The 12,664-nt window shown below is 42.4% G+C and overlaps 1 protein-coding gene across 1 annotated transcript in view; it reads right to left on the bottom strand.

The window, feature by feature from the left end:
* Nucleotides 1-12,664, bottom strand: part of SHISA6 (shisa family member 6) — a 320,679-nt gene that overhangs the window by 268,093 nt on the left and 39,922 nt on the right. Inside the window, exon 2 of the mRNA XM_040434916.1 lies at nt 4,940-5,103. Coding sequence (XP_040290850.1) covers nt 4,940-5,103 — 164 coding nt within the window. The remainder of the gene's footprint in view (nt 1-4,939; nt 5,104-12,664) is intronic.

The raw sequence follows: 12,664 nt of genomic DNA, 5'->3' as shown, positions 1-12,664 counted from the left end.
GGATACTGCATGAAGGCCCCACTTGTGTGGGATGGAAGAGTATAGTGCTTCCACATCAACACTACCCAAAATGCAGCCCTCATCCAGCTGTATACCCTCTAACTGTCTTAGGAGGTCCCCGGTATCTTTTACATGGGATGATAGTGAGAGAACAAATGGTGCCAAGATCTTGTCTATATATATTCCTAAATTTTGGCTCAGGCTATCGATACCTGACACGATCGGGCGTCCTTTTAAAGGCTTATAGCCTTTATGCACTTTGGGAAGGCTGTAGAAAGTAGCAATTTGAGGGTGTGCCGGATACATAAATTCAAATTCTTCTTGACTAATAAGTTTAGCATATTTAGCCCTGTCTAGTATGTTTTTTAGCTCTTTTTTATATACAAGAGTTGGGTCACTTGGTAAGATTTCGTAACAATCCCGTGGGGCTAATAAAGTCTCACATATTTGCTCATACTCCTTTGTACTCAGGATGACCGTGTTCCCACCTTTGTCTGATGGCTTGATGACAATGCCCTTGTTTTTAGACAAGTCATCAAGAGCACACAGTTCATCCTGAGTACAATTCTGAGGTGCTGAATACATATGTGTGGTCTCAAGATCTTTACTAACAAGTTTAAGAAAGACGTCCACACAGTTCGTCTCGCCTGTAGGTGGTATCCTTTTGCTCTTATTTTTAAAAGATGTAAAAGGACCCTCACCTAATGCTGGTTCATTGGCTGCCGAAAGACTCTCTAATAGTTGAACATCAGATAACATATCTCGAGGAACACCCATTTCTGCGCTCTGTTTCTTTTCAATATTGCAGAAATGCTTGTACCAACGCAATTTGCGCACGAATAGATGCAAGTCTACAGTGGTTTTAAACGGGTTGTATTTGGGTGTTGGGACAAAGGAGAGACCTTTCTCCAGGACCTTAGTTTCAACGTTTGATAAAATGTAATCGGACAAATTAATTATTTTTGGGCCGGCACTGTTGTTACTGCCTGGGGTTGTTGTTGTTGTGGTGCTCGATTGCGTAGGGGGTACGTCGAGCTCTGGTCTAAAAAACCTTGTCCAGACTTATTATAATAGCCCCCCCGGTTATTTTTCTTACTACGCCCACGACCTTTAGTTGGATTTTTCCGATTACCTGTATAATGATCTTTTTCTGATCCTGACAGATCCGTCTCAGTTGATGAGATATCGGTATCTCTTTCAGTTACCCTCCTTCTCTCAATTATTTGAACATATGCTTTATTTTCTCTAAAGTCAGCTAGGTCTCGGGTAAACTGTTTATGTTTACGTTCCTTAAGATGGTACTGGAACTTGTCTAAAAAGGTCTGGAGTTGTTTCTCCTTTGTCCCAAAATCCGTTTCTTGTGCAAAAGTTTGCGTGATAGCTATCTGTTCTCGTAATTTAATCTCAAGTCCTGTCAGAGTCTGTCGCTCCTGGTCAATTAGGAGTCTCATGAACCTTAGTGAGCTACTGGTAGCCTCAGATTCCCATTTGCTCATCAATGAAGCATTTCTGCACCGAGTCGCGGGTGTCAGATTAATGCGTAGACCACGTGGGACAATATTATTTTCTAAATAGTGTTCAAGACTTTGAACCTCCCACCACGAGACTATCTGTTCCTTGTATATCTTTTCAAGTTCTTTAAATGCGGCACCATATGATGGGATGTATTTTTTCTGACAAAATACTCTATCAGAAAAAACCTCCTTGGCCTCAGTCAGCCAACTATCAGAGTCAAAACCTGTACTCAGAAATCCTGCCATATCTGGTGTATGTACCAATTAAAATAAAACAATTTATGTATACCACTCTTACTAGTTGCTGTAAGTGGCATATAATTACACCCAAATAATGCAGAAAAATATTTTTGTAAACTGGGATTCAATAAAACGTAACCTTTACGGGTGCTCCATTGTGGTAGGCAGGTTTGTTATGAGTCCCTATCCCCCTAGGCAGGCAGGAAAGCCACAATAGGGCCGTGCAGGATATAACATCGTGCCAACACCACACTAGCACCTGGTCACACAGGTCCAAGGTAAGATCATTGCCAGGACCATCCTCCACAGTCGGACCCCGCCCAGACGAGGTGAGATCCGCCCATCTTTTTCTCTCATTATTATTTCCAACTGGAATATGAATTGATGCAGTGGAGGAATTTTCTGTTGTAAGTGTTGTCTATGTCGTCTCTCACCCAGTGTGACAATTATTTTAATTGACCTAGTAAAGGTTACGTTTTATTGAATCCCAGTTTACAAAAATATTTTTCTGCTTTTTTGAACACCCATATGGCCCTACAATAATGTTGGACCATCAACATTACCCTACAATGAGGTTAGTCCACCCACATGACACTAGATTAAGAGTGAAACACCCACACAACCTTACAATGAGGGTGAAATGTCCATATGCTCCTACAATGAGGTTGGAATGCCCACAAGACATCCTACTTTGTAGTAAGAATGATCACTTCTCACTGAGGGTCCACTTGTTTCACTGAAAGGAGCAGTCAGGAAAACACACATACCTGCCCCAACAGAAAACCCTAATATCTTATAATCCACCAATTCCAGTGGTCTGGCACCTATCAAGTCTTCAGATTTTTTTTTTTAAAAAGCATTGCATTTCCTTGTAAACAAAAGTTCACACTGCTGATTTTACTCCAGTGTAAGTGAAGATAAACCCTGTATAACACCTCTGGTACATCAGATGGGGAAGGACATATGGTAAATATGTAACAAATTTGCTTTTGAACGACTTTACATATGTTTATCATATTTATAGAATGAGGCAATAAAATGAAAAATAAAAAAATATATATAAAATCAACGCCGGAAAGATACACAAGGTAGCTGTATTACATGAAAACAATGGAGGCAGCGTCCCAGGAAAGGAAAATAGTGCTATTAATCCATAAGTGGTAGTCAAATAACAAGCATCCCTTTAAAGGGAGCTGTTGGATACAGCCCTGACAGGGGCGTGCATCCCGACCTAAGAGTTGAAGCTTGTGGGTGCTGTATTTATTTTTTATTTTTCGCAAGTTGTATTATACATACAAAAGAGGCACCTTAGTATTGCTGGTTTACCCCACCCCAGGGTCTAGCACCTGCTAATCATCCATTGCAGGAGAGAAGAACAATGTAGCCAATTGTAACCTCCCTTGCGCGATGATGTCATGGAGAGGTGGTGACCTGAACTGTTTTGTGCCACCCATGAGGAAGTACAGTATCAGTTGTTCCTCTCCCACTCTATAGAAGCTCCATAGGTTAGATTATGGAGGAAAACCTCGCTCTGGCTGTATTTAAAGATGGTTTTGACCTTCAAAGGCAGTGAATACACTTCATTTTACCAATCCTGCCCATAATACTGCTTACCAAAAGCTGTGGAATGTACGCAACTGCCCTTGCAGCTGAAGACCCCTGTATAATGGACTTGAGTGGGGTCAGAAAAGGTGAGGATTACTGCTCCAAGCCCATAAGAGGTGCACAGTTTAGTGTTCTGTCCAATAGGTATGGGATATTGAGGGCTTCTACTGGAGAGAGGACTAAGGGTGTGTTCACATATGTCCAGCCACCCCAGATGGGAACACTAGATGTGTTGTACCTGCTATCCCCTCCAGCGCCTTATAGATTCAAAAAGGGCATAGTGCTGGACCTATAGACCTGCCAACTATCTGGATAAAAAAAAAAAAACGCTACAGATAACATTTTTTAATATAAGAAAAAAAGGAATTTAAGCTCACCCACCGTCCTTCTTCGCCATCTCACGGATTCCGGACCAGGAATCAATCAAAACAATAGAAAAAATCCAGCAGCAGGCTCAGGATAAAATCCAATTTCTTTATTTCTTCATTATAAAATCCATAGGCTGATCAGACAGGCAAGGTCTACGCGTTTCGACTGTACGTCTTAATCATGACCACCATGATTAAGACGTACAGTCGAAACGCGTAGACCTTGCCTGTCTGATCAGCCTGTGGATTTTATAATGAAGAAATAAAGAAATTGGATTTTATCCTGAGACTGCTGCTGGATTTATTCTACGGTTTTGAATATTTTTTTAATGTGTTGCAACCATGTCAGAGGGATACAATGGCGGATTGCCAAACATAATACCGACCTTCGACTGTTAATTATCGTCAAGCTAATTTCGACCATTAATTAGTAGCAAACTAAAACAGTGACAAATAATATAATGAAATCAGATTCATTCATAGACTGAATTTTCATGACCTTGAAAGGTAAATTGGTATTAACTTTCAAACGACACGGACGCAAATTGCCAGCGATCGCATTCACGGTATTTATCACATTTTCAACAGTAATGAAAAGATGGCAAAACCTAATTTATTTAATAACATAAAGTAATTATTGCTGACGCTGCTTCAAATGTTTCGTGACCTCAGTACACCTGATGACGGTGATACCAGAATAGTATGAGGGGTGGCCTCTAAAAAGGAAGGTAAGCTCAGTGACTACTGCCCCTCCATTATCTGCACCAGGCTATGCCTAGAAATCCAACACTCCAAACTGGTAAAATTATTAAACTATATGTATTTAATAAGAAAATACAAGTTGTGAAAAATGCTCTGAAACGCGTCTAGTATTTCTGTTGTTGTTCTGTGTATGTTCCTGGGTATTTTCTCACATCACAGATTATTTGTTTGGAGTGGTGTTTTCTCCTAGATGATTTAGATACTGGGTTTCGGAAAGGAAGTTCTCTGGTATTTCTCTATAATTTCCATCACATGATCACAGGAAGGAAACCTAAAACACCCAGCAACTTGTACAATCTTTACCTTACTGCCCAGATAGTGGCATTGAGCCTAACGATGAAGAACCTTCATGGGATATTATCAAAGAGTTATTTGTACATTTGAAAAGTACTATACAATGTCTGAAAGATCCTATCTGTTAGGACCATGAAAGTCTTTTAAAGAACCCACCTGTTCCATGGTTGGTCTTGGTCGTTCTCACTGGAGTATACTGATTTTTTGAAGTTCTTACAGGCGTATTCTCTTTGGGAGAGTTATCGACAGCTGAGATGGCCTCTCGTTCACAGTGTGGGATAGGTATCGGCCCCTGCTGTATCAAAATGTCTGCAAGTGCCCTGTGAAACAAAAAAAAAACTGTATGAAAACATACCAGAGAAATAGTGAGACTCCAATGATACAGAATCAATTCACTAGGAACCACTTATCAAAACACTTAATATTCATGAGAATGCAGTTTACCAGGATCCAGTGACATCACCAAGACATTTCATATTCTTGAAAATACACCAGGATCCAGTGACATCACCAAGACACTTCAAATTCATGAGAATACAGCCAATCAATTCATCAAGAACCAGTGACATCATTTAGACACTGTGGGGATTCGCACTGGTAGTTTGCAATTCAAACTTCAGTGTTTATTCACACAATGCCAAAAACAAAACGGCACTTTTGGCAGTGTTGGAGTTACTTCACACCCAATGGCAAGCTAACAAAACAAAAGTCACCTTGGTGGCAGTTCCGCCTCAGAACGTTCAAATACAGGCTTTAGACGGCCTGTTCCCCTGACAAAGGGTCTCTGCTCTCCAGCGCAGCACAGGCTTCAGATCCCAACACACAGACCTCCTGAGCTCCACTGTCAGACGGAGGTAATCCTCTCCACCTCGCAGTGCTGGCTGGTTTTTATGCCTGGCAAAACCCGGCCTAGAATGTGGGGAGTAGTCACCCACCCAGCACTTTGACTACTCCCAGTAAGAGCCGTCCCAGATCAGCTATTACAGCCATGCTTAGTACCAAGGTGTCAAACAGCAACTGCTGCTGACACATAAAAACCGTCTCTTACTCCACCGAGGCCAGGAACCTCGGTGACACGTACCTATCATCCACGATGATTCCTTGTACCTTCTTGCAAAACTTTAAATTCACAATAATACAGCCTATAAATTCAACAGAAATGAGTGACATTCACTGATGAGCTTCATATTAATGAAAATTCAATCTGTCAATTAAACACAAACAAATTATATCACTTCATATCCATGCACACTAGTAACCAGTCACATTACCAAAACTCTTTATTTTCATAAGAATACAGCCTATTAACACACCAGCAACCAGTAAGATCACAAATACTTCATGTTCATGAGAGTACAGCCAATCAATTTACGAGAAACCAGTGATGTCACCAAGACACTTCATGTTCATGAGAATACAGCCTATTAATTATTTATCAGGAACCAGTGACTTCATATACTCTACATTTATGGAAATACAGCCTATTAACACACCAGGAATGAGTGACATCACCAGTTCACTTCATGTTAATGAGAATCTAGCCAATCAATTCACCAGGTGTCTCCAATTTACCTGTCCGGCTTCAGTGCTCCGGCCACGCCGCCTAGCCAAACCCCCTGGTGATGCGAGCTTGTCCATAGCTACAGAGCACTCGCTGTGTTCCTCCCACATGCTGGGGGAGATTAGTTGCTATATGGGTTAGGTGTGCTTAGTTATGATGAAGGCTACTGGTGTTCTGGTCCAATAGTGCGTCAGGTCCCTGGACCTATCAGGTTCTGATCCAGGGACTTAGAGCTCTATTTAAATTCTATGCTGGCAATATACCCTTTCCAGTTATAGCTGTGCTTCCAGTTTCATTCTGTGTGCTTTTGGATTGCTATATTATTATTGACTTCGGCTTGCCTTTGACCACTTTCTCTGTCCCATGATTTGGTGTTGTGTCTCCCATCTGGTTCTAACTTCGGCTTGGCTATTCTGACTACCCTCTGTCTTCTGATTTGGTACTGTATTGTCCGCCCGATTCCAGCCCATTTCTGTGTTGTTTCGTTGTGTGTGTGTGCCTCACTTGCAATTAGGAGAGTAGGGTTCGTCGACCAACTGCGGACTTGTATGCAGGGAAAGAGAGGGATGGTTTCCAGTTAGAGCTGTGTGTTCCTGCCTGCTGTGCTGACATCAGGAACCAGTGACATCACTGAAACAATCCATCTTCATGAGAATACAGCCAATCAATTTGCCAGGAACTTGTCATATAATTACCAGTAACTAGAGATATCTTCACCATGGACTTGTAGTATCAAGGTGGGTAACAGACTTTGTGTTGGCCATGGAATTACCTCTAACTATTGGCTTTGAGATTCTTAACTGTACAGAATAAAGTTTCCTGGATCCAAGGGCACTTTTTGCCATGAACAGGGCTGGCGTCATAACCTGGCAAACCCGGGCAAGTGCCGGGGCCCAATGTTCTTGGGGGGGCCCACTGAGCTGCTATGAGCACTTCCATCAATAGAGAGAGAAGCTCTTGTTGCAGTCATTTCACTTACGCAGTACCCTCTGGTGGGCCCTCTGAGTCACATGAGGCCAGCTGCTGCAAAGACTCAGACACGCCCCTTCTACACAGGACATGCTGAGGAGAATGACCGGCAGGGCTGGAGCAGAAGTGATGTGATGTGAACCCACTTGGGGGGGGGGGGGGTGATGTACTAAAATTTGCTGTGGGGCCCAGTCAGTTCTAGCTACATCACTGCACATCTCCTTCTCTCCTCCAGGCCCGGCCCAGCGGTGAAGTCATGAGGTGTGTCTCACTGCTGCAGTGGGCCGGAGGAGAGAAGGAGTGCAGGGAGCTGCGGTTAGTGAATGACAGGACCGCTGGCTCCCCTGCGCTCCAGTAAAGGTATGTGAGGGGGCCACTGGGGAGTCATTACACTGTGAGGGCCCCCTACACAGTATAATGACCCCCCAGTGCCCCCCATTTAGTATGATGATCCCCATTGATCCTCCATTTAGTATAATGACCACCAGTGCCCCCTCCATACAGTATAACTCCCAGTGTGGGTGGCGACTGGGGGTCATTATTCTGAATGGAGGGCCACTGTGGGGTCATTATACTGTGAGGGCCCTTTACATAGTATAATGACCCCCAGTGTCCTCCATTTAGTATTATGATCCCCAATGACCCTCCATTCATTATAATGACCCCCAGAGCCCCCATTCAATATAATGATCCCCAGTGCCCCCTTCATACAGTATTCCCCCCCTGTGGGGGCTACTGGGGATCATTATTCTGAATGGGGGGCGACTGGGGGTTATTATTCTGAACGGAGGGCCGCTGTGGGGTCATTATACTGTGTGTGGGGCCACTGGGGGTCATTATACAGTGTGGGGGGGCATTGTGGGGTCATTATACTGTGTGTGGGGCCACTGGGGATTTATCGCCCAAGGGCCCACACGAACCTGGAGCCGGCCCTGGCCATGACAATTTGTTTTCAAGTTCGTGAGGAACAGGCAGTTGTTGTGTCTGCACTGAAGCTGTCTACTCATCATATCACAAAAGAGATTCTGTTCCTCTGTGAGACACAAAAAAAATAAATCCCCTGATATTTTGAGACCATGACCCAAACACCTTCTGAAAATGATTCTGTCATTAGGGAATAAGCTGTGTCTGTTTCAGGGACATGAATTTTAACTCGGCATGAAGACCTTGGAGATGAATCTCCCAGAGGACCTTTCTTTGCTGGAGCGTTTTGCAAACACTGTCACTGACATTGTGACCTTAAACTTTCTACTCACTGACTACAAATGAATCTGCTGCTGCATATTTGGGACATGTCTGCCTTCTTATAATGGCCAAGGATGGACACCAAGGTTTAGTAGGTAGAATGTCCTAAGCTTCATGCTTAGTGGGGGAGAAGATGGACAGGACAGTCCCCAACTCATGCCTCGACCATGAGACACCTGCTTTACCTGGTCTATGTGGACAAAATTCTGATTATCATAGACGATGTGTACCACAGTAGACAGTACATGCATAAGAGGAGTTTTTTTCACCTGTGAGTTAAACACCAATAGAAAGGGACACCTGACTGTCAATTGCTATATATATTTGTCAATGTCCCTCTAGATCTAAATGGAGTTTGACATAATATTTCTTAGATGTCTCAGCGTTTGAGACACTCACTAATTACAAGACCCTACTGATCTTACTTCACTATAATAGAAAGTGGAGACATTTATGGCATATCAAAAGTATAGGCCATAAATATCTGATGGGTGCTTGTTCCACTTCAAGGGTTCACTTCTACCATGTTCACACACCAGATAGGAAAACACCATGCATGAAGCTTTCTCCATTGGGACCAAATGTTTCATTACACCCATAAACTAAGTGCATGGCCATCTCTCCACTTTGTCTACTTCTTTCTGGAGTGCACAGGCATCAGCAGATACACCATTCTTCTAATATATATGACCACACAATACACCATGTTATGGAAGATGGTGTGGAACCACTGTGCCAACCAACAGATTTGACTTTGGGCTAAACCGAAGGGCATTATCCTGGCAGTTCCTTGGTTTTCACCCTATAACTCCTAAACAGGGTTCTGAACTTCAATGCAGAGGAGTCACCAGGCTGCTACCTCCTGGATTAGTCTCTATGTAATTGGCAGCTGACCCTTGGGTATAAGAGTCACTGTTGCGGAACACTTAGGGATCAGGCTAAATCATAGCCAAGGTCAAGGCAGGCAGACTATAAGCAATCTGAGAACAGTCCAAAATCAGGGCAGGCAGCAAAGGGTCAATACAGTAATCAATCACAAGTCGAGGCAGGCAGAATCACAGTCAGAAATCGGGAGGAAATTAGTAAATGGAACAGCACACTTTTGAAGGAACGCACAAACTAGAAAAATCTATCCCCCATGGGAAAGCATGCCTTAGGTACCCCATGATTGCCAGCTATTGGATGGCAAACATTAGGCTGGTATGTGCTTGTATTTGAAAACTGGGGAGCTGCGCATATCGTACCGCCAGATTGGAGATGCCTAGCTGGCAACCACAGGCCATGACCTGCAAAAAAGATAACAGTGGCGGAAACACTGAAAGAAAGCTGCATAGGATCAGCTGGTCCAGGCCACCAGAGAAGAGAGAACAGGTTGACTGGAGCAGTGACCATGCCAGCCCTGGAGAGCATGTTACTCTATGACAGAAATATCATATCACAAGTTATATGTACTCAATTTTTAGAGATGAGATCTTGGTCCAGGGATTTTTTCTGATTGCCAGATTGGGAATTAATTTTTACTGTAATATGGTGCAATAGTTGTCCAGGGATTTGTGTCTTTCTCTGGGTTATAGGTTGGGCTAGATAGACCTGGTCTTTCATAAAACTTATCATCTACGTTCCTCTTTGGTGTCAACAAGAAACGGGACTCTTCCTGATCACAGATCATACTTTATACTCAATAAACAAGCCATGTATGTGTACAACGGGAAATCTCCTGTGGAGACGTCTGTCTATGAGGCCAGCAAGGTAATTTTGTTCCTCTCGTCGTGCCAAGTCTCTCCTCCCTCCATTCTTTCTCCCCGTCTATTTTCAATATTATTTATTGCGCAGCAAATTTCTATGCTTTCTGGCCAAGGAGTTGCCACTATCATTAATCACCCTTCTAATGTGTTTTTGCCACGTATCATTAGAAACAGAATTTTGCATTAGTCAAGCCATAGCCACTTTTCAATAAAATGACATGAACACCTTAAATAATCACATAAAAGGTCAGAACGACCAGTGAAATGAAAACAAGTCCTTATGACATAAGCGCAATGAAATGCTATAGAAGCCAAGGTAATTGCCTTCATCCCATTTTCAGACAGGTATATGCATTAATTAAGTGGAGAAATGTAATTTCTGGTTAATTGTAATTCAGAGTGTATGGCGGCTCACTCTCAGTTACTGCAAATCATCTATTGGCTCTGATCACTGAATAGAGCGTTAAAGAGCAAATGCATGCAAAAACTAATATTGCATCAGATACTGCAGCATTGCTCACCCCCAGGTCACTGGACCAAAGTCTAATAACAAGAAAATCCTAAGACTGTGGACAAAGGCTCCCTGAGAACGTTTTGAGCCCTTTACCTACAGTAGCCAAAAAGCTGCCCAAGCTATAAGAAGACTAGGCAGATCAATCTGGATTACTTGAAGGCCAGGAAGATCTGCCCAGGCTACAGGAAGAGAATGAAGATCTACTCAGGCCATATGAAGACTAAGAAGACTTGTATGAAGACAAAGCAGATCTACCTAGACAACATCATAACCAGGAAGACCTACCCAAGCTAAATGAAAACCAAATTTTATCTAGGCTACTTGAACACTCAGAAGAACATCCCAGGCTTAAGTGAAGGAAGATCTACTCAGACTACATAAAGACCGAAAAGACCTACTTAGGCTATATTATAATTAGGAAGACTTCTCCAGGCAAAATGAAGACCCTGAAGATCTACCTAGGCAAAATAAAGGCCAAGAAGACATACTAGTTAAGCTGTTACCTTACGTCTAAGTAACTGGGAAGGCAAATTATAAGGTATAAGACCACTCAAAGCTACATAAAGAGCTAAAAGTACTACCTACTGTAGGCTACTTAAAGAAAAGGAAAATCTACTTAGGTTATGCAAAGCCAGGAAAGCTCTACCCTGACTATACAAAGGCCAGGAAGACCCAGGCGTACAAAGTTCTATGCATGCTACATAAAGAGGAGGAAGGCCTACACAGAGAAAAGGAATAACTACCTAGAATACACAAAGTAAAAAAATAAAAGACCAACCGAGGATACACACACAACCCAAAAACATCTACCCAGGATACACAAAGAAAAGACCTTCCCAGGACATAAAGAAAATGAAGACCTGTCTGACCTACACAAACAAAACAAAGACCTACCCAGCATATGCAAAGACAAGAAATACCTACCCAGGCTGTAAAAATGCTAGGATGACCTACTTTGACACAGGAAAATACCTGTCCAGGCTACACAAAAAAGGAAGATCTACCCAGACTATATATAGACTAGGAGTATCCACCCAAGCTTCCTATTGGTAAACATGACAGTACTTAGGCTATGCAAAGACCAGAAAGATTTACCCAGGCTATGGAAATACCAGGAAAAACTACCCATAAAGGACCTACCCATGTTACATAAAGATAGGGAAGACCTACACAGCCTACACAAAGAAAAGGAAGATATTTATTGTCTATTGACAAGGAAGACATACATCATGAATGCAAAAACCAGAAAGACCAAACCAGACACAAAAAGATCTACTTATGCTACATAGAGGCAAGGAAGATCTACTGGAAATTTTAAAACCAAGCATCATGGCGCAAACTTAATTGATATTTTAATTGACCATTGATATATAACTGGTTGCCTGATGCTTTTGCGGGTAGTACTTAGTTGGATCAAAGCTGAAGAGGACTAAAACCTGGGCCTGAATGCACATAAACCTATTTATTACCTCACTAACCATCTCATAAAACATACTGTATATGTCTTCATATCTCAGTCTTCACTTGTAAACTCCACAGTTGATGCTCCAGAGCTGCTTCTCCTGCCATATCTGAAGAACTTTTAAGCTCTCTCGCCTTCATGTCTTGTGTTCCCCCAGCCATAATCATGTTTTAGTTACTTTGAGATATGGACTCCCAAAACAAGACTGGAACATAGCTAAATACCGATATATTTATATTACATACATATACAATAAAACCGGCGACCTTCTGTCACCCACGGGTTAACACGAGTTTGCCTACAATTTCCTTTGGAATCAATGAGTGTTCCTTGAGTTTCTTTAACATATGTTTCCATGGAAACTAATACACCTTTAATCCCCCCT

The sequence above is a fragment of the Bufo bufo genome, chromosome 6 (assembly GCF_905171765.1).
Source record: "Bufo bufo chromosome 6, aBufBuf1.1, whole genome shotgun sequence".
In the NCBI taxonomy this organism is placed as follows: Eukaryota; Metazoa; Chordata; class Amphibia; order Anura; family Bufonidae; genus Bufo; species Bufo bufo.
The sequence above is the reverse complement of the archived record's forward strand: the minus strand, read 5'-3'. Positions and strand labels throughout refer to the sequence as shown.